The 22,338-nt window shown below is 45.9% G+C and overlaps 2 protein-coding genes and 1 long non-coding RNA gene across 3 annotated transcripts; 1 reads left to right on the top strand and 2 right to left on the bottom strand.

Annotated features, from left to right (window-relative positions):
- Positions 1-9,056: 9,056 nt before the first annotated feature.
- Positions 9,057-9,469, bottom strand: LOC125554226 (pollen allergen Dac g 3-like). The gene has a single exon (XM_048717809.1). The coding sequence runs from the start codon at positions 9,439-9,441 to the stop codon at positions 9,076-9,078; it is 366 nt and encodes a 121-aa protein (XP_048573766.1). The 5' UTR covers positions 9,442-9,469; the 3' UTR covers positions 9,057-9,075.
- A 1,514-nt stretch (positions 9,470-10,983) lies between these two features.
- Positions 10,984-14,666, bottom strand: LOC125552844 (cyanate hydratase-like). Its single transcript, XM_048716538.1, has 4 exons — positions 14,167-14,666; positions 13,880-13,951; positions 11,699-11,807; positions 10,984-11,261 (listed from the first exon to the last, which is right to left on the bottom strand). Exons 1-4 carry the CDS (start codon positions 14,592-14,594, stop codon positions 11,217-11,219), a joined length of 654 nt encoding a protein of 217 aa, XP_048572495.1. The 5' UTR covers positions 14,595-14,666; the 3' UTR covers positions 10,984-11,216.
- A 124-nt stretch (positions 14,667-14,790) lies between these two features.
- Positions 14,791-15,566, top strand: LOC125552845. The gene is made up of 2 exons (XR_007303810.1): positions 14,791-15,045; positions 15,140-15,566. It is a non-coding gene; the product is annotated as an uncharacterized LOC125552845 (long non-coding RNA).
- Positions 15,567-22,338: the final 6,772 nt, after the last annotated feature.

Genomic DNA, 22,338 nt, shown 5'->3' with positions numbered 1-22,338 from the left:
TTGCTTGTGCTTGAAAAGCTTCCCTTTTTCGCCTTTCCGGACGGCGAATCCGCCACGTTTTTAGTTCGTTCGCGCCACGCCGGATCTGATCGAGGGGACTTTGCTGTCCTGGGCGACTAATCTTTTAGTACTTTTTAATAGGGAATCTAGTGGTGTTGGTGGTGGCGAGCTGGGGCTGTTTGCCCGCTTTGCTCCCCCCTGGGCTGAGATCGTGTTTAGACTTTATAGACGGACAAACAAAAGCTAGTACTAATAGCACCGCCAGGAAAAGGGTCGGAGTAGGCCGGCCATGATCGTGCTAGCAGCAGCTTGAAACGTCAAACCAGTTAGCTAGGCATGCTGGCCTTTCAAAGCACGTTGCCCTGCGCTCATGATGGACAGATCTCGGCGCAAATCTTCGAGGCAGCAAAGCACTCCGGCACGCAATGTTTGTGCGCGACAGGCGACACAACAAGTCAAAGACCGAGCGACGCCGCCGGCCTAGCTAGCGAGATAGCCTAAACGAGTACGTACATAATAGTATAAGAGGATTCTCCCCTTGAAAAGAAAAGAAAAGAAAAGAAAAGAAAAGGTCTCGGAGACAACGTGTGCGCCTTCTGCTCAGGATGCACCATGCCTTGGTGAAACTTCTCTGTCCCGGAGAGCATGCAGCAGGGGTGGGAGAAGAAAGATGGCACACCTGCACCAACCAAACTGCCCAGTTGAGCTGCAGGCAAAGAGACTGTAGGAGGAGCATGTGCGAGGTGCGGTGTGCTTTCCCTTTCGTCCAAGAATCCAACACCCCGTCACGAGAAGCAAACTCCATCGACTAGCACATGTTTTCTTTCAGTTGACACATGTTTCAATCCCCCTCCACCGCTCATGGATTTTTAAAACCCTAGCAATTTGCGCCGCGATTCCCCCACCCCCGCAACCGCTCACACGAGAGGGAAGTTTCAGCATATGGCCTCTTCCTCCCGTGCGCATCCCGATCAATGGCGCGGTCATCCGTACTGCCGACGTTTCCGCCCCTGTCAATGTCATAGCTGCATATCCATGGAGAAGAGTATCAATTAATGGACGTTGTGGCGTTTCACACCGGTCTTGCCACCCCCAACGCGACAAATCTCACCTTCACGGAGCATGCTCATTCCAGGGTATATAACCCCCATCACCCTTCTTCGTCGGCGCCACCACATCCACCCTCTTCCTCCATCACAGTTACCGCAAACTCACCCACCATCGCCCCTTCGTTGGCCTTCACCCTCTCTCCCCCCATTACAATGTCGGTGTGACCGTACCCTCACCATGAACCTTTCTTTGACAAGACCGAAATGGACCGCCCCGAGAGAGAGTTCTCCGAGAGGCTGTGTGGGAGTTCTCGAGTGGGTCGAGGACCATGCACGTCTTAAGGTTGAATCCGCCATTGCCCGTGCCAGCCTCGTCGCCGCCCTCGAGTACTTTGACCACATTTCAATTGCCCCCGTCGCAGAAATGGTCACCGTATTCATGCCTAAATTAGAACGTGCTACGCAACAACAAAATATATGCACATGATCATCTGAAGACCATTATGGGCTTACAGGCCAAGATCGTCTCACAATCCACACAATGGAAGTAGACGAAGGAGAGTTGTTGTAGAGCGCCGTTTTTCGCAACTAGGTTATACCTCTCACCCACGAGAATTCTTCGGAAAAATCCGTCGATCTACAATCGAAGTAGGCGACTCCTCTGAGGTATCCACGTGTACCGATCTATAGCATCACATTTTTATCAGTGAACCAGAACATAGTGCATAGGTACTCTTCACTCCTCAATAGCTTCGTGCACCTGATTTTCTCTCTCACGTGTCCGCCTCTTCTTATGCAATGTTTTTATGGCGTCAGTTAGCATCACATTTCCATCAAATATAGGGGTTTTGTTATTGATGCTTAAAATCTCTTAATTCTTCGGAATCCTAGCAAAAATAAGCCCAAAAGCGATAAAATACAGAATTTCTATTACTACAACGCAAAAGCAAAAGATAAAAAAGTGATGCAAAATGCACTCATCAATATGGCCAACCTTCAGTCGCCCATGAGGTTGTAAATAATGCACAATAAGAGGGTTAAATGTAAGAGTATCTACAATCACCCATCATATCTAACACAAATCTTGGGTGGATATGGGGAGGCCTGGTACGCCCGCGCGCGTTTGCCACGTCGGACCCGACCCTCGCTGGCCTACCCCGACCCCATATATATTCGTCCTCATCCGCTCTCTGAGTCAAACCCTAGCCACTTTGCTCCACTCCACTCCACTACTCTCCGGCCCAATGCTCCCTTCTGACGATTTTCGAACTTCTCTGGCATGTGAGACAGTGGATCCGACTCCGACCAGTATGGACCCATAGACTGCGGCGTATGGGCCCGACCTATTATGGATTCGATCCGACGGGAATCCATTGTATCGGTGGAATGGATGCTCGAAGCCGCCGGAGTAGGAAGCTCAAGGTTCGTCTGTCGTCCATCTCCGATGCGGTGGAGTATGAGAGCTACATAGACCTGTGTGCCCACCGTAAGAAGCAGATTGCGCGGGAGGTCGAGGCCCGCCTTGCTGCCGACATGCTGACCGACGGATGTGGCGGCGCATGCTGCCTTGGAGGAGGAGTTCGTCTGTGCCCGCATCGTACAGAAGCAGCAGAGGAAGAACCACACGCCCTCGTCCGAGAGCAAAGTCGGAGGGTCCGTGCCATGGCCGGACTGCCCTCCAAAGATAAGGAGGACAGTGACGGGTCGGACAACTCCAGCAATGAGGAAATCCAGCTTGATCCATTTTGCTTCTTCAAGCGCAAAGACGACAAGGGGAAGGACAGTCGTGGATGATCTTTGTCCATAGCTAGCATATAGGTAGAACATGTCAATTTTTGATAGTCCAATGACATGTATAGTAGCCGGACACTTTGAATTTGAGTTTTGTTAAATGAGGTATCCGATTATGGAACTTTTTAAAAGCGTGACCGCTCATTGTCCGCGGAAGATTGAGGGGCTGGATTTGGTATGCTCTAAAGCAGCCGGCCATGGGTGACCCCGGGGTATATCCGCCAATCCACGATCATCTTCCTGCATCCGTCGGGGCAGTACCGGAGATGGAGAGTGGCGATGATTGCATGTTGTCAACCATGCCTTTGAAGCTCTCCCTCCGGCACACTTCTAATGGCTACTCGCCACCGGAGGGTTGGACGGGGGCAAGGCAACCGGTGCTGGTGCCACTTGTCGGTGAGGAGCGTGAGGAGGAGCTAGTAAACTAGGGTTGTTTGCCCACTTTGATCCCCCTGAGATCATGTTAAAAGTTTTGACAAAAGCTACTAGCATGAGCAGGAAGTGTCAAAACACTTCCTCCGTTTTAAATTAGGGTGCGTATTAGCTTCGATCAAAGCTAAGCTTTGTAACTTCGACAAAGTTTACAAACAAAAATATTAAAATATACAATAACAAATCAACATCACTTGGTTCATTATTGAATGTGTTTTCACATTATATATAAATTTATTATGGTAAACGTTTATCTTGTTTTTTATAAACTTTGTCAAAGCTTACGAAGCTTTGTCAAAACTTTGTCTGTGCGCGACGCAGCAGCCGGCCGAAACGATGGTTGTCGACGCGACAAGATTCTCCCCCTCCCACAGTTTCCTCCTTCCCAAAGGCATCTGAGAGAGACGAGGCAGGCAGGGGAGCAAAGCCCGTTCGTTGGCGGAAGCGTGTTCCGAAGTCCCACTTTGTTTCCGCGCAGCTCGGTGCCGCCCGGTGCCGTCTCCTTTAGACCAAGCCCGAGTTGACCGGGGGACAAAGCAAAGACTTGTTAGAACCCGAGCCGGGCTCTTCGAGGTGCACTGCTTTACCTTTCGTCCAAGAATCCAACACCCGGCCTACGGAAGCAACTCCACCCGAGCACGTGTTTTGAGCCCACGCCTTATGCAGTTATGCACGTGTGTTTTCAGTCGAGTGGCATGCGGTTTTGGTTTATTTGGGGCCCGTTTGGTCCCGAATTCTGTTTAGCGCTTAAAGCGCCGGTTTTAGGTCATTTGGCAAACTTCATGGGCCGCCAAAAGTAGTTCTTTTTAACCGTTTCAGGTTCTGCAGTGATTTTCTTGGAATTTTTACTTTCGTTTTTTCTCTCGGGGATTACTTTCGTTTTTTATGCGCGGTTTTCTCTCAGTTTTTTATGTTCCCTTTATTTTTTTAAATGCACGAGCTTTTTTCAAATTTGAATACTTTTTCAAATTCATGATTTTTTTTTTCGAATATGCAAACTTGTTTCTGAATCTGTGAACTTTTTTATTTGAAAAATTGTGACATTTTTTCACAACACATGAAATTTTCTTCAAACCCATGAACTCTTTGTCAAATTTGCGAATTTTGTTCTACCAAATTGATAAACTTTTTCCACGTCCATGTTTATTTTTCAATATTCATGTTCTTTTTCAAGCTCGATGAACTTTTTTCAAAATTATTTTTCTAAAAAAATTAGCATTTTTTCCCTGAATTGATGACCCTTTTTCAAACCAATGATTTTTCTCTTCAAAATCCTCAGGATAATCATCAAGAGTCTTAGTAGTGGAGAGATGAGCTAGAGGTCTCACTTTCAGGCCGCCTTCTTTAATGCAATTTTCAGCAATGCAATCTCCCAATGGAGGAGTGAAAGCAAACATGATCGGATACTTTTCTCGGATTTTGATGTAACCGAACCATTTCTTAGAACAATATCTAGTGATCCACTGCAGTTTAGAGTTTCGTTGAATAGTTTTTTCTCCTCTAGGAGGTGTGTGATAAACACCGGGATCAGACATTTCAGGAGTGGTATCTTTTTCTCGGCTATGACCACCTTTTTCTTGGTTGATCTTCGGAAGCCATTTCCAGATCTTCAGTAGCAGCAACTTCTTCAAACTAAGCAGCCTCGGATGGAATTGCTTTCTCAACGTTTTCTATTGGCTTCTTCTTCAAAGCCTTTGAAGCCTTGCAAGTGCCTCTCATCCTATTTTGACCTTTGCCTTTGTCAGGTGTGATTTGTGGCAAGGGTTCTTGAGACTTTGTATCACTTCCAGCGCGATCACCTGAACCAAACACCATGAGCTTGTATGAAGAGAATTAAGATACAAGGAAAAATAGACAAGGTCATGATTGTGCAAGGTCATTATCGAAAGGAAAACATTTTCTAGAGAATTGATCAGGACTTCGAGAACAATCAGAGGCGAGGATTATCATTGAAAGATTTCATGCTTGTAAGTTCCGAGAGAAATCTACTGAAATGAGATTTATCCAAACTTTGCCGGAGACGAAACACAAAGTCTAGATCTTGACGGATACGCGTGAGGAGATACTCCTAAAGATCTACCAGAGCAGTAAGAATACTGAAAAAAAGGGAGAGCCCGATTATAGATAATGTCCGGGCACACCATCCGGGTACGCGCATGTGCAAAGGTCGAGCAGACATGCCAACGTGCCTTTTGTTCAGGCTGCACGATGGCTTGGTGAACCTCCTCTTCTCCTTTGTTCCAGAGTACGAGTAGGAGGAGTAGTACCAACCTGACAACAAAACTATTCAGTTCAATTGCAATTAAAGGAGCATGTGCGAGCAGGGCTCTTCGAGGTGCACAACTTTACCTTTCGTCCAAGAATCCAACACTCCAGCTTCGGAAGCAACTCCACCAGAGTATCTCTAAAAAAACTCCACTGGAGTATGTGTTTTCATCGACGCCTTATGGAGTGTTTGAAAGCCTGCATGCTCTACCATGAAATTTTGTTTTATTTGGGGCCTGTTTGGTCCCGAGTCCTATTTAGCGCTTAAGGCGGCGGTTTAAGGTCATTTGACATACCACCGCACACCCCCTCCACTTCACTAGTTGCTATATGGGCCGGCCCAAGTAGTTTTTTTCCACCAGTTAGATTCTGCAGTGATTTTCTGGGCGTTTTAAATTCGTTTTTTCATGCACGGTTTCCCCTCAGTTTTCCCTTTTTGCTTTCTTTAAATGCACGAGCAATTTCCAATTTGAAAACTTTTTACAAATTCATGTTTTTAAAACGTGAACACTTCTTTGAATTTATGATTTTTTTGGAATCCGTGAACTTTTTTCTTCTAAAATCCAGGATCTTTTTTCATATTCATGATTTTTTTCAAAATCGATGAACTTTTTCACATCAATGATTCTTTTTAAAAAAATTTATGAACTTTTTTTGAAATACATGAAATTTCTTCAAATCCGCAAACTTTCTTTCGAATTAGCGATTTTTTTTCAAAACCAAACTTTTTCCCCATCCATGTTTTTTTTTCAAAATCCATGAACTTTTTTCAAATTCGTGATTTTGTCAAGCTCGATGAACTATTCCCAAATCGGCAAACCTCTTTTGAAAATTGATGATATTTTTAAGTCGATGATTTTTTCCAGAATCGATGGACTATTTTCAAATAAATGAACCTTTTTTTTTCAAAATCCTCAGGAGTCTTAGTAGTGGAGGGATGAGAACTAGGAGGAGCTGGAGGTCTCACTTTCAGGTCGCCTTCTTTAATGCAATTTTTAGCAATGCAATATCCCATGAAGGAATGAAAGCAAACATGACCACATACTTTTCTTGGATTTTGATGTAATTGAACCATTTATTGGCCCAATAACTAGTGATCCTCTACAGTCTATTGTTTCGCCGAACAGTTGTTTCTCCTCCAGGAGGTGTGCGATAACCACTAGGATCATACATTGCGGCCGTGGTATAGTTTTCTTGGCTACAACCACCTTTTCGTGGTTGGTCTTCGGAAGCCATTTCCAGATCTTTAGTAGCAACAACATCTTCAGACTGAGCAGTCTATGAAGGAATTGCTTTCTCAATGTTTTCCGTCGGTTTCTTTTTCGAAGCCTTAGATGACTTGCAAGTGCCTCTCATCTTCTTCTGACATTTTCCTTTGTCATGTGTGATTTGTGGCAAGGGTTCTTGAGACTCTGATCACTGCCAACGTGATCACCTGAACTAGACGCCATGAGCTCCTATGAAGAGAACTAAGATACAAGGGAAATATACACGGTCATGATTACGTAAAGACATTTTGAAGAGAAAACATTTTCTGAGAGAATTGACTGGGACTTCGAGAACCATCCCAGATGGGAATTATCATCGAAATATTTCAGGCTAGTAAGTTCCGAGATAAAACCACTAAAATGAGATTTATCTAAACTTCTCGGGGACAAAACGCAATGTCTAGATCTTACGGATACGCGCGAGGAAAATCTACGAACCATGCTCACTAAAATATATAGGCTCCTAAAGATCTACCAGAGCAGTAAAGATACTGAAAAAAAGGAGAGCCCGATTAGCGAGAATGTCCGGGCACACCTTCCGGGCACACACATATCCAAAGGTCAAGAGACATGTCAAATCACTCCATATGGATAGACGGCATCGTCCAAAGGAAGTGGTATGATAATATGTAAAATGATGTAAATTTCTGGGTAAAGTGGTATGGTAGTTCATGGAGGCAGGACAGATTTCATCTCCGTCTCATTGGTATTGATGACTTCACAGAGTTTGTCTTGAATGTCCATGAAGACATTCCAAAGCATCCGGTCCGGCGAGACCATTGGATTTTGCTGTTGCCCCAGCCGTCGTTCTGATTTCGGACTATGATGTTGGATATATGGACTGTTGCTTTATCTGTAAAGTGGGGCAAAAGCCTATTTTGAGACCATTGGATTAAAGTATCTAGCACACCCAAACACAATTGCCCACCAACAAACCAGTACGTATTCTCCGCTATGTTGAGCAGGAGAATGTCAAAGATGATGTCCAGCCTTTCATGCCACATGATGATGCACCGGAGGAGACTTTAGGGTACTCCAATAATTGTATTAGATGTATCTTGTAAGAAGAAACCAAGTTTTTACTCTCTTTTGTTGTGGTCTTCGTCGGTTTCCCTTATGTAACCGTGCCATGTATGGTTTTTGGGTCCGGTTTCCCCTATTAACTGGACCAATTCTCTTCTTCTTAATGCAATGCGGAAGCTCCCCGCCCTCTGACGAGGTTCCGTCAAAAATAACCCCAAACGGCCTCTTTCCACAAGCTATCTAGGCCTAAAAGATTGAGATGGACTACTGTAGAAAGTTTTGGTGCCAAGTGGCAATGATTTCCAGTCGTCAGATCGTAATCCAAACTATCTGGCGGTAACATCCTAGCCGTCTAGTGGTGCGAGAATTTTGGAAGAAGACGTGAATGGTGACCATACGTTCTATAGGGACGTTATAGGAGGGGACGATGCACATGTCGGAGAAGACGACGGCGAACACGTCGTGAACATCTGATTTGTACACGCCGTCGATTAAATGCTTTTGTTCATATGACTTGTTAAAATTATGTACACCATTGCTTTGAAATGGTGTGATAAAACGTTTGATTTTGGAGGCAATCAAATTGTTTTAATGAAGAAAAAGTAAAAATGTGGAGGCTGATATATGTTGACTCTGAGTTTGCACATCGGCTGGCCAGCCGCTCCATATGTAACATGACGATTGCAAATTTGGCGACTCTACTAGAGTTGGTATAAGTGGATAAAGCGCAACTATAATATGGTGATTTACTTTAATTGCATGTATATATTTGATATGTTTATTGGTTTCACGAGAAACTGAACATGGTTCTTGACTTTCCCGAATGTTTATATCCTCACTTTTGTGGTAGTTAGTTTGTGACTGGTTTGCCCTCATATTAACAAAAAAAAAATGGAATAGGCAACGCAAATATATCTCCATCCTCTTAGATCCTTTACATACCACCTTTTGATCTTGTATCGCGTTACCTCAAAGTAAGTAGAAACAAACATAACCAAAATAAAGGTGACAAGATACAAAAAACATACATTTCATAATCTTGAGCAAAATTCGGATACAAACGGAACAAGACAGATGCATAGGCAGTGGATGAATGGAGAGCAAACACATCCGCACCGTATGTATACGCACCTCATAGGCGTCGATAATTATGTATTATCCACGCATGAGGGCGAATACATGCAAATATAATGAAACGGAAACAAGGGAAAACTCGAATCGACTAATGTGACACACCGACGGAAGGATCACTCTTCCGGGGCGTAGGTTTCGCCGATCTTGAAATCGGTGGAGAAGACCTCGTCGAAGACGTTCCTCATGCCGTTCTCGGACATGAAGCGGAAGTTGAAGGGGCCGACGAGGTCCTTGGTGGACGAGACCTCCCAGAAGCCACCCTTCTTGGTCAAGGGCTGCCACTCCTCCGAGCCGTGCTGCCGGAGCTCCACCTCGGCGAGGCTGTCGCCTGGTCTGGCGTAGTCGATCTTCAGCACCAGCTTCTTGGCGCCGGACCCCTTCTCCACCGTGAAGGCCACCTTCACGGCGCACATCGCGCCGGCGAGCAGCGCCGCCAGCACCGCCGCCGCGAGCAGCCTTGAGGACGAAGAGGAGGCCATCTGGACTGATAGAGAGATTTGACTGCGGTGTGTGGGTGCTTCGAGCTGTGTGGATTCTGATGGATCATGTGCGCGGTATTTATGGGCGGAAGGGAGCGTCCGACGGGCGGTGCTCCGGGCAACACAATCGGAGGAAACGGCGCTGGCCGTGACCGCCGCGCCAATTCAATCGGAGGAAACGGCGCTGGCCGTGACCGCCGCGCCAATACAATCGGAGGAAACGGCGCCGCATGTCACCACGGTATTTAAACGACATGAACAATTGTTTCGGCTGGCCTGCAATTAAGTGGTGGGCCTAAATTGGTGCCTAGTCTTGAGCCGTTTTAAGATAGTCCTAAGTCGATATATATGAGCTGTTATTTTCTCCTGATCTGAAGGCTGATATTACTCTTACGTAATGTAAGGTAAAACATGAAGGCGGATAAAGAAAAAATATAGAAATTCCAATTACTGTTATCTTTGCTTTCCAGTTTGGTCACAAGGCAATAGTCATCACTGTAAAGTTTTTTTTTATGTTTTTAGTGTTGACACTGTATTCTACCCATTGAAAAAAAATAGCACGCTATAGCGTGTAGAGAATTGTCTCACTAAATTGATCAATATAAAATGTCTCGCTAATAGCACGCTAATAGCATATTTTCAAGGACGACGCTATTTTTTGTAGCGCGCTATTTTTTTCATTGCCCTACCAGATGGTACTAATATTTATGCAAATGATGTGACATTCATGAGAAATAGGTATGAATATAGCACACACAATTTTTGAAATACATAAATAAGTTGATTATATGTTAATCTTAATATAGAGAAACATAATTTTGATATTAGAAATGCATACGCATACAAACTATCAATATGCATACTTAAGTATAAACAATATTTGAAAAAATCATCAAGTTTGAGTTGCTAACCACGTGTGCCACATGAATACTGAAGTGGCATTGACATGATGATATATCACACGATTCTAATTTTAAAACCAAGGAATGTCCTAAGATTAAGAAAATTGTACTTTAAGATATACTGTATTATACACCTGTATCTCAAAGAAAAAAACATGTATGCCATGTTTTTTTTCAACGAACATGCATAGTATAAATGGAAGTATGTATTTTTAATACTAGACGCAAAATCTCTTTTAGAAAAGAGAGATCACAGAATCTGTCAAGAATGTTTTCTATTTATTTTGTTGTATTTACCATATTTATATAGACAAATTGCCCTCAATCAAGTGACGGCTAAGATTAAATTATCCTCTTACCTTTCGGAGGTAAGAGGGGCCCTCTTAAAATTTCTCATTCTAACTAGTTAAGTATTATGATTCGCTCAAAGAAATGTTATGTATTCACTATGCCTTTTCAGCACAGTTTGCCACATTGACACATCCGTCGATAAAATGCAATATAGATCATAGTTGATACCAAGCTGTAGATTTGCTTCAGAAACAATTCATGCACACATGAATACAAGACGGTTTATCTTATCGAAAATCCAGCCTATAAAACCATGCTGAGTTACTCTTCAAGTCTGAAGTACAAGCAGGGATTACAAACTATATTGCCACTTTATTTAGTCGATCATTCAGACGAGGAAAATCATGTCGAATGCTGTTCCAGGTCCAAAATACAAGCAGACATTACATACTATATGACAACTCTTTATTTGGTCGATCATTCAGACTAGAAAAGGGACACTCAATTTTTTTGTCTGAAGTATAAGCAGACATTAGTGAAGCTACATATCCCCCTTCTCCTAGTACCAGCCATCTCATTATCTCAAGGTGCCTTGCAGGGCAACTTCGACATCATATTCGCGGCTTTCTGCAGATGTGAAAAGAAAAAGGAATAAAACGCTTAGAACGATCTGTCAAATTCAGAGCCAGGAGCATGGTAACCTTGTGGGATAAACATAGGACAACTGCTTGAATTTGTGTAACTATGTCTCTTCATTCAGCAGTTATCTGTAACTAAGATTCGCTGATAGTCATACAATGTGACAAATTGTAGGAACTAGGAACTAGCAGCACTTGAAGCAATTAAATAATCTCTCTGCACTCGGGGGGTATGGACATCTTATCTTTTGTAAATTTGTAAATTTTAGCAATTTCAAGCTGGGCTCAGGGTGTTTTAACTACAATGGCCCTGAGATTTGGCTGAATCTTGGCTCCGAAATCGCACTTCATTCGGTATACACATGGATGCAAAATGGGTTATCAGGAACAGAGAATAGGATGAGAACACCTGAAGGAATTACAAACCTGTTCAGTGTGAGGCAGATACTTCCCATCAAATGTGAGCACCACACGGTCTTTTCCATCAGCCCCTTTAACTTTGTCGACTGTACAGTAGAAGTCTATAGCCGACATGCTGCAATTGAAAGTGATAAGATAACAAGTGAATTTTGCAAGTGTTATTATTTGACATTTCGTTGATTATGCAACAAAGTTCCACGGAAATGAGCATAACATTTGGATTTAGAATTGTGCACATGTGAGACATTTTGGAAAGTTTATTTAGGTTCTACAAACAAAGCAAAGTCTTGAAAGAATCCAAATCATCTGAAATTCCACAGTTGTTAAGTTTCAGGTTTAGTTATTAATGTACATGCAAAATAAATTGGACAACCAATGATTTGTCTTGTATCAAATATCAAAATATGTATATGGCAACCGTGTGCCAGATTGCGAAATTGCCACACGCCTTCCGATCTCCTTCCTTTCCCGCACGTCCTCCCCGACCTCCCTCCCGATTTCTTTCCTTTCCTGCACGCCTCCCGATCTCCTTCGTCCTCCCCGACCTCCCTCCCGATTTCTTTCCTTTCCTGCACGCCTCCCGATCTCCTTCCTTTCCCGTGGGCACACCCGCTCGTGACTTCCTACTTCCCAATTTTCGGGCAAAAATAATGCTTGGACTAAGATTTGATCTCTGGTATGCAGGTAATCAACAAAGGGAACTAACCACCTCACCTGTGACACTGATTATTGAACAAGCTAAGGGAAATACTATTTTTGACATGTTTTTGCCTTTAATATGTTAGCATCGATTTTTTTTTGTTTCAAGCATCGTGGTAACTTTGATCATTGGAAATAAATTTGTTGAACCCGCCCTCGGTAATTTCTGTAAATAGCACGATAACATTCACGCTATAGACCTGATAATTTAGATACAAACATTGTGGTAACTTTAACCATTGGGGAAGATAAATGTGAAAAGATACCCGATAATTTATGTGTAAATAGATGGTAATATACGCAGCGCACATATGATAACTGAGGTAGAAACACCATGGTAACTTTGACCGTAGGGATTTTTTTTGAAAAGATACTCCGATATCTTCTGTGTAAATAGCACGGTAGCTCCTCCCCAGACATTTTTATGTGTAAATAGCATGAAAATATATGCACTGCGATAACTAAACACCATGATAAGTTTCTGACCCGTGAGGAAGAATTTGCTGAAACATACACCTGATAAATTTTGTGTAAATAGCATGGTATTTTAAGCACTACGGGCTTGATAAGTTACCTAGAATCACCATGATAACTTTTCTCCCAGAAAAAAGTTGTTCAAAACATCCCCAATAATTTTCGTGTAAATAACATAATAATATAAGCACTGCATAACCGATAACTTGCAATATAAACATGATGGTAACTTTTTTTACCAAAGGAAAATAAGTTGTTAAAGACATACACCCGCCTCGCGCGTGGGCCTCTTGGATGAACACAACACATGGCGTGCCACGAGAAAGTGACATAATGTTTAGTGTCATGAGGGGCACACGTGCTATAGGCGTGATAAGTTACGCAAAAACATCGTGGTAATTTTTGACCTATAGAAAATGCTACCGAAACACACCCAGATTTTTAGGTGCAAGTAACATGATAATATACGAACTGTACACCTGGTAATTCATGTACAATCCCCCATGGTAACTTTGACCAGGGAGAGGTTGATGTACATATACCCTGATAACTTATGTGTAAGTACCACGGTATTTTACACATCGAAAACCTTCTAACTTGTGTATAAAATATAGTGGTGAATTTGAAGGGGTGTAGTTGTTGAAGCATAGTACCTGGTACGTTCTATGTAAATAGTATGGTAAGTTACGCAACACAGGCATGATAACTTGCATATGAATATCATGGTAACTTTCTCTTGAGGAGAAATCATGTGGTAGACGTGAAGAAGTGACAGTTTTCTCGGGGGTGGACGCGCAAGATGTGCGGGAGAAACAGGTTTCTCGGACGAGCCTCCGGGGTCATTTGAGAGGAGGCGAGGTCAAAGGACGGGGGATCGTGTGGTACTTTAAAATGAAAGAAGTAGAGGTATGACAGTTTTGCTTATATGGCACACGTGTGCCAAATATCACAGTCCATCAAATATTAACCAGAAAATAATGCAAAACTCAAATTTAAATCGGTGAATCTTCTTACATTCCATCACCAAAGTCCTCATTGATGATTGCCTTGATGCTCTCTCCAAAATGCATGATAGCTTCATTCAGTCTGTGTTCAGTGTAAACCATGAAACAACCAGTGAGGAAAAGTTAAGCCGATTGATGTTTGTTAACTAAACATAGTAGCATTGCGGCAGTTTCCCATTTGACACAATCCAGCCACAATCTCTTCCCATTTGACGCCAACAAGTTGGTATCTTGCTTTATCATATCAATCACGGGCTAAACTTGTACTGAAAAAAACAGCAGTGGCAAGAGTGGCACCTGTATATGGCGGGCTCGTGGACCATTTCCGGGTTGTAGGACCGGAAGGGCGGCTGCATCATGAGCTCCACGAGATCCTCGGTGAGCGCCGGGATGGCCGCCCGCAGCGCGGCCGCCGTGTCGGGCTTGAGCTGCGCCTGGCGGCGCAGCAGCTGCGCGACGTACACGTTGGTGAGCCCCGTCTCGGCCCCAATGTCGGAGAAGCTCTTCCCGGACTTGGCCTTGGCCGCCATCAGCTTCTGCACCGCGGCAGCCCTCGCGCCGCCGTCCTCCATGGCCGCCTGCGTCGCCCGGGATGTGCTCGACGGAATGGCGATCGAGGCGGGGAAGCGTAGGAGTGGGAGTGCAGTGGGCGAAGGAAGGGAGAGACGATGGGAGTGAACTGGCCCCGGTTGGGCCGGCTTATATGGCCGCGCCGGATACGCCATGGGCCATGCGGTGGCGCACCAGCACCACGGCGGCTAAGCGACGGGGAAAGTGTCGGCAGTGGGTGGTGGCATGCGGGGACACGGAGTAATTGAGCCGAGCTCACATGAGCCCGCTATCTTGGTCGTTGGTACGCGCTTTAGAGATCCGTGCCCTTTTTCTATGCGCGTGCCAGAAAATCGAGTCCTGTAGTGAAATACGTACGGATCCGACGAAAGGTTGGACAGTCGTCTACCGACGGTGAGGTGAGCCGCGGACCAGAATTCACGTTCCGTCTGATCCGTGGCTCGGGAAGTTCGCTTTCCGTCCAGTGGATCCAGACCCGAGATGAATGCAGGGACGAGAGTGTTCTTGGCTAGGGCGTGGTTCAGTTGGAAGCTGCGGACTGCTAGATAGAGGCAAGGAGCGCCGGCGGCCAGACACCATGGGGTTTCTGATGCAGCTAATCGGCAGGTATGTGGATGTTTGCTTCTCCAGTGATGCTGCCTCCATTTTTTTTGCATTCTGGTTTAGCTGATCCAGCGGACGGCTTTCCCTCAAATTTCAGATAGATCCAGTGTCCTTGAGGAAGTTGGGGAAAACTTGGTGCCGGCTCCTGTGGCTGTGAGTGTCTCTGGGGTGGGGGATTTGGAGGTGGCTCAGCCGGCGGAGCGCGAGGTAGCCAGCGGTGGACAGTGACGACGTACAAATCTAGTTCGCGCATGAAGCGGCGGCCAACAGAAGGGAGAGCTCGCCGGCGACGTCGGAGCTGTCAACGGAGAAGATGAATCCCCAAGCACTTGGTGGAACAAAAGGTATACCAACTTGCAGTCCATCAGATTTTCAGAGATTTAGGAAAAAGAAAATAGAAATCAGTAAACAAATCCTGAAGTTAGCGGGAGAGTTGATTGCTCTATGCGTCTAGAAAATTCATGCTATATGTGTCTGCGTTTGGAGGCTGATTTGCTCTCTGCATTTACAAAATTCATGTTGTATTGCGCCTGTGTTTGCTTGCTGGTTGCTCTGTGCTGTCCAAAAAAGGCCTGAATTTTGTGCTGGTGTTTGGAGATTGCTTGTTGCCGCAGTTAGATATTTCATACTAAATGTGCATTGTCTGTAGACTGGTAGGTTTCTTCAGTTAGAAAATTCATGTTGTATGTGCCTTTGTTTGCAGGCTTAGCATTGGTGCTGCCGCACCTAGCAGAACACCATTAGTGCGGCTGGATAGAGTTACTGTAGGGCTCGTGTCCTCTCTGGAGCTCCTGGAAGTTTCAATTGTGAAATAGAGGAGCTTGTAGCACTACTAGGAAAAGGCATGCTAGTGGCGCACCAAATTTGCCTTCTAATGGCGCACTACCGGTGCGCCACTGGCATCACGCCGCCATTAGTATCTGATGTTCTAATGGCGCACCACGTAGTGCACCATTAGTGTAGCCTGCAGTGCGCTATTAGAATGCCTCCCAGGGGGCCATATGTACCCATGTGCTTTGGCATTCTAATGGCGCACCAACAGTTAATGCGCCATTAGTGTGATGATCACAGTGCGCCATTAGTGTCTTGTGTGGTGCGCCATTAGTATGAATATTAGGTTTTTTTTGTTTTTCTGATTTTTGCACAGGTTACAAAATATATTATTGGACAGAATATAGACAGCAGCACACAGCAACATCAGATTCATCGAATACAATAGAAGATTAGTCTCCGAATACAATTCATCATATTAGTCTCCGAATTCAAAAGACCGAACAAAGATAAAACATTACAAGTCTCAAGACCGCGAGTATCGAGTTTGCCTTCACATTACAAGTCGATATCGATCATCTAAACTACCATCACATAGAAGAGAGCTGTGGTCATCACGATGAGCATCATCGCGATCAAACTGGTCTTCATCCGGTTCCTCCAACGCTCCCTCCTCTCTCCCTCTAGATAGCGGGCATATCTACATTCGGCCTCCGCCCTAGTGGTGTACCCTTTGTAACTGTTACCGCTGAAACGGTGAACCTGTCTCCGACACTCCTCCCAGTCGTCGTAGACTCCGGAAACCTTACCCTTGTACACGACATACGACGACATCTCTATGCACAAGCCAAACAACAGACAATACATAAGCAATATGTAAGTATGCAACAAAAGGATTGTAAGAGAAAAGTAAGACATTAATAGCACGATTCATGGTCCTACTAATAAATAGCATCGATTACATCTAAGTTGAACGACTGTCCAAACCAAAGAGACATACGAATTCATTAAAGTATAATTACAACATGAGCCAATCAATGTTTCAGAACTACACATCACTACTTTCGACTCGACTCATCGGACAGGAACGTGGATGAAGCCGCCGTCTGTCGTGATGGTCATGAAATCGTGGTCGTTGTCACCCTGCATTTGTAGCATTTCATCTATCTCACAGTTGGACGGTTGATATCCGAGGAAGAACTGCCCCGAGGTATGAAGGACATCTTGATGGATGATGTCCGCAAACTCCGATTGGATGCGAAAGAATTCTTGTCTGAGGTCCGCGTCCTGGACTGCCGACAAGCTCGCGGCCCAATCTTTGAGATTATCTGGTAGCAGAAGTTGATGATGGTCCCTTACGATCGCCCGCATGTGATGGAGGGCGTAGTAGGCATCCTTCTGACCGCCAGGCGGCTGCTTGACGCAGCAGAACTTCGTATTGTGTGAGAACACGTGCTTGCCGTACTTACGAACTGCCCTGGTGAAGGTGCCTCCAGATTTGGCGTAGGCGGGGAGAACATCATCAAGAACTTTCTTGACATTTGTGTAGTCTATCTTGGATTTACGGTTCGGGTCTAAATACGTGGCCATGGAATATTTCAGGCTTAAGAGGATGAGTGTGCAATGTGTGTCACTACACAGAACACGGAATGTTAGAAAAAAAAAGAACGATCGAAATCTAAGAAATCATATGTTACGGGGCGATTAAGGGATGACTTACTCGGGAAAGTAAGCCACAAGGAAGTTATCCTTATCTGGGTTTGCCAGAATGACGCCTTCGAGGTGTGAACTCGCAACTTGGCGGTCCCCAGCGCTACTCAAGTGCTTGGCACGCATGTAGAAGGGGTCGACTATCATGATGTCCGGGGTCTTGTCTCTAATGATCCGCATCTCCATACTCAGCGAAAACAGCCGAACGAAGGTGTAGTGCAGCGGATGAAGGTTAAACATAGCAAAGATGTCATCAAACCGCAGGACGATCGTACCCCCGATGTCGCCATCCACAAAGCCCTTGCCCTCTGGCACCTTGGCCACGAAAACCGGGTATGACACATCCTTCTCTCTGAGACGCCGCTTCTCCAAAGAAAGAACACTGTCGTGCAGACTCCGCATAGCACCGGTTGCAGCATTCAACATATTTGGCGGTAGCATCGCCCTACCCGCCACATGCACCCTTCTCGAGATATCCTTAGGTGAAGGTGGCCCATCCTGAGCACGGATCAAACTCGGTGCCGGCTGGCTCGCACCGGCGCCCTTGTTAGTATTTCGTTTCCGTCCCTTCTTCTTGATCTCCTGTAATGGGACCGAGTTCTGCTCACAGACCGCCTTCTTGAGCGTGTTGGGGCTGATAATATTTCGCACCTCGGCTATCTGAGGCTCGGTGAAGGCGGGAGCTGGAGGCGTGTCCTGAGAACTGAACGCCAGACGACGCCTGTTGCAATTGGATTTCTCCGCCGTACCAGCTAGATCGCGGTCGTCTTGGTTGGGTTCTTGAGAAAGAGGCCCGCAGAACTCGTCAGCGTACCCATGTTCGGCAAAGTACTTATCAACTTTGGTAAATGTACCATCATCGTTGTCGTCACCGTCCGGATCCTGTGCCATAGGGCTATCCAGATCCTGTGCCATAGGGATGTCCGGCAGGTCCGTTAGCGTTGCGGCGTTCTTTCCATGGCTTGGCGCCAGCACGACTGGCCGTCTTGTCTGTGGGGTGGTGTCCCCCGCCCCCAAACGAATCTGGCTCTTCGGCCAAAGCAGGGGCCAGTTTACGCAGGTGCTGAGGGTCATCTCATCTTCTTCGTCGGCCCCAGCGGGTCGAATCAGAGGTAACAGCTTGTCGCAGCCTGGCGGCACCCGAACCACTTCAACCCTATACATTGTGGGTGGCATCGGATTACCGTGGAACATGGGGTTGCCCGGTTGAACGATTCTGCCCTTGGCGACATCGACCAACTCGGCGCCCATGAAGTGCAGAAGAGTGCAAGGAACGTCGGCGGTGCCCTGCGAAAACATGTACAGGGCGTCAGGGATGCCCAGTAAAGGCAAGGAGATGAAGTCATCGGCCGAGAGGCTTAGTTACCGTGATGCCGTCGAGCTCGGCTAATGTCGAGGCACCGCCAACGGCGGGCGTGCAGCTGACGGAGGGGGCGCTTGCTGGCGAGGTGCCGGCCGGCGTACACCCGGGTGCATTAAGCTCCAATGCCCGTGCCGGCGCCGGAGACACGAATACCGCCTCCGTCAGAGACACCAATGGCGCCGCCGCCGGAGACACCAATGGCGCCGCCGGAGACACCAATGGAGCCGCCTGCGCGCTGTGCGAGTTGCTGGCCGTGAAGCTGGGAACCGGGGGAGGCCCCTGTTGGCCGCCCGCAATCCACGTCGTCAGCCCATGAATCAACGTAGGCACCATGGCATTGAGCGTCGTTCCAAGTTGTTGTTGCACTTGCTCTTGGACAAGCTCCAGAATCCGCGCCACTTGTGCCTTGAGTTCTTCAACCTCGCGCGTCTGGCTTTCCGAGCTGGTCTTTTTCTTCTTCCGCACACCAGCGGTATAGTATGACCCGCATTTTGTGGACAAGCCTTTCCCGGCCACACGACCAGCTGACGTCGGCTTAGTGAGCTTATCCTTATTTTTCATTACGTTCAACGCCCTATTTAAAGGGGTGTCGAAAGGGGAGCTCTTAGACGACCCCGCGCTACTGCTTTCAGTGTCCTACGAAAGGAACGTGAACCATTTAGAAATATTGGGGATTAATTAGAGTGCAACCATATGGAGCTAATTACGCGGGGGTGTATTCCTTACCAGAAGAAGCTCAAGCGCCCTGGTCTTCGGATCCGTGGTAAGCTCCTTTGTTATCGGGTCCTCCTTGTACCGGGCCCTGACATAGTTCCTGGTCTGCTTGTCACCGCTGTATTTCTCGAAGCGGGGCGGTAGGCCTTGCTCGGCACGCTCCGCGTCCTCCTTGTCCCATATAGGCTCCGCCACTCTGTAACCGCCGGGACCGAGTTTGTGTTCCCCTAAGTTCAACTCCCGCATTTCTTTCCCCCACTGACTTGATTCGGAGGTTGCACTGCTCTCGCACTTGATCTTGAACTCCTTGTACTCATCTTCGCTCATCAAAGGATATTTCGCCTTGATCTTCTCATAACTATCACCTTTATCAATCATTCTCTTCACCGCGCTTTTCCAAGTAGACAGGGCCGTGCTCATCTTCGTGAGGGCGGCACTGTTCACTTTATTCCCTGAGAGGCGTGTGTTTTCAAATTCGGCGGGGAACCTGTATCGTTCGTGCAACTTCGTGAAGATGAGGTTGCGCAAATTCCCTCGGTCCTTATGCCTAAGGTTCTCGGTGTTGATTGAGACGGTGCTCCGGAGAATGCACCCGAGCTGAACCGAGTACCCCTTGACTATATGTTTGGGCTCCGTTGGATTCCCATCGGAGTCCACTTGAGTGAATTCCTCCTTGAGGGTGCGGAGCGCATTCGGGCGCCGGTCCTTCCTTTGCTTCTTCGGTTGGCTGCCATCTGTGTGTGCGCCGCCATCATCTGTGGTGGCATCCTCAGCGGCACCATCAGTGGTGTCATCCCCGATGCCACTAGGGGTTGTGTAGTCAGGATCGGTGTCTTCCGCGGCGTCCTCATAGCGGTGAGGTTCTTCCTCCATCTCCTGGGACAACTCCCAGAATTGCTTGCCGCCTGAACCGCCGGCCTCATTGTTGTGGGCCATGTTTCGCTCTAAATAGGAAAAAAGTTTGGTCAAAAAGTTGGTTATTGTCAAGGAACAAGATCATGGTCTCATCATTTAGGGTTTGTCGACACCGAGGCAGTCTAGGAAAAAATAAATCCGCAAGTCAATATATCAGGACCCATCACATCTTCATAGACTCGATGGGGCCTCAAATGCCCTTCCTCATCTACAACTAGTTGCCCGCCTCAATCGATGGGTTTTCTCACATTTTTCTGATTCAAACTAGATTTCGATGGCTGTTAGGTTATTCGGAAGCAGTAGCAACTTGTAGAGGGTGCAAACTAGCCAGCATTGGGAAGTTCCGGTCTACTAGTAGAGGGAAAAACATGGGGAGCAGCTTATAGGTTTGCTTGCTCCGGTGGGACGAGATGGAGGATATAGCTATAGCACCCCTATATCGTACATAGATTTATTTTTTGCCCTGTTGCTCTTACTAGTTTTAGCTTATCAAAGTGGATGTATGTATCATATGTTTCTGAAACTAGATTTGTATTGCTGGTAGGTTATTTTGTGTATGTGATCTAAAATAAATACAAAAATTATTTTTTGCCCCGCTTCTCTTACTAGTTTTAGCTTATCAAAGTGGATGTATGTATCATATTCTTCTGGTGCATGAGAGAGTGAGGGGTAAACCACAAGCTAGACAAGTGAAGGTGGTGGAGTGGTGCTGCATCCCCATCCATCCATCTATCCATCCATCTGCATCATCTCTTTTGACTTGACCACATTGGCTCATAGCTAATCTAGCCAAGCTACCTAGATCCACCTGCTTGCTTGTTGCACATTGTGTGGAGGGAGCAGATCTCGCCACTGCTTAAGTGTAAAGCTAGATAGTGTGTGTGTGAGAGTCCACTTAGCTGAAAATGTTGTGAGACATGATTTATCTGTTCAGTCACCATCACACACACTCAGATTAACATTCAACACCTGAACTAGAGTTAACAAATTGGGCATCTTCTAGGTCAAACTATAAATGTTGATTAATTTTTATTTCGGTTGAGAATCGGGCACCTTCTAGGTCAAGAAAATTGGGCATGACCTTTGCTAATTTTCTTGACCTAGGAGTGCCCCATTCTCAACCGAAACGGAAATTAATCAACATTTCAGGAGAAAGGGGTCATTTCAGAAGATCACAAGTAGCAGCAGCATCACAAGTTGACAAAATCACAAGTAGCAGCAGCATCACAAGTAGTACATCAGCAGCAGTGAATAAAATTTAGCCAAGTAGCAGCAGCATCACAAGTAGTGCAGCAGCAGCAGCATCACAAGTAGTACATCAGCAGCAGTGAATAAAAATTTTATATGAAGTTTCTGAAATTTATGGAAGTTTCTAGTACACTAAAGGAGAGAAAGGAGAGGAAGTACCCTAGCAATCTATGAAAGTGTCCAGTACACTAAACTCCAACTCCGGTACCAGAGGAAATGGGCAGTAGATGGGCAGCACTAGACCACCTACAACAGATGCAACAAATTACTCCAGTTAAGTTAAATTACTCCAACTCCTATTTGCAAGATCACAAGTACAACAAGCAGTACTCTACTTCTATTTGCAACATCACCAATTATACTAGCAGATTACTCAATCACACAATTATACTAGCAGATTACTCAATCATAAAGCAAGATTTCGATGACAGTTATTTCTCATAGCATAAAGATGGAGTAGAAGCAGTAGAGAGCGGCAGCAAGAAGGATTTAGAGAAGTGGAGTAGCAGCACTAGGGGCGAGGGGAGAGGAGCAGCAAGGACGAGGAAAGGAGGCGGCGATAGCAGCATGTAGAG

Source organism: Triticum urartu, chromosome 4, assembly GCF_003073215.2.
Source record: "Triticum urartu cultivar G1812 chromosome 4, Tu2.1, whole genome shotgun sequence".
NCBI classification, from domain to species: domain Eukaryota; kingdom Viridiplantae; phylum Streptophyta; class Magnoliopsida; order Poales; family Poaceae; genus Triticum; species Triticum urartu.
Note: the sequence above shows the minus strand (reverse complement) of the source record. Positions and strands in the feature narration are given on the sequence as shown.

What these genes read in the sequence shown, in the direction of transcription:
- LOC125554226 (XM_048717809.1), bottom strand. Translation starts at nt 9,441, where the DNA reads ATGGCCTCCTCTTCGTCCTCAAGGCTGCTCGCGGCGGCGGTGCTGGCG.
- LOC125552844 (XM_048716538.1), bottom strand. Translation starts at nt 14,594, where the DNA reads ATGGCGTATCCGGCGCGGCCATATAAGCCGGCCCAACCGGGGCCAGTT. An exon ending in CACGAGCCCGCCATATACAG is followed by an intron (nt 13,952 to 14,166) that starts GTGCCACTCTTG and finishes CACTGAACACAG; the next exon opens with ACTGAATGAAGCTATCATGC. An exon ending in GAGGACTTTGGTGATGGAAT is followed by an intron (nt 11,808 to 13,879) that starts GTAAGAAGATTC and finishes TTTCAATTGCAG; the next exon opens with CATGTCGGCTATAGACTTCT.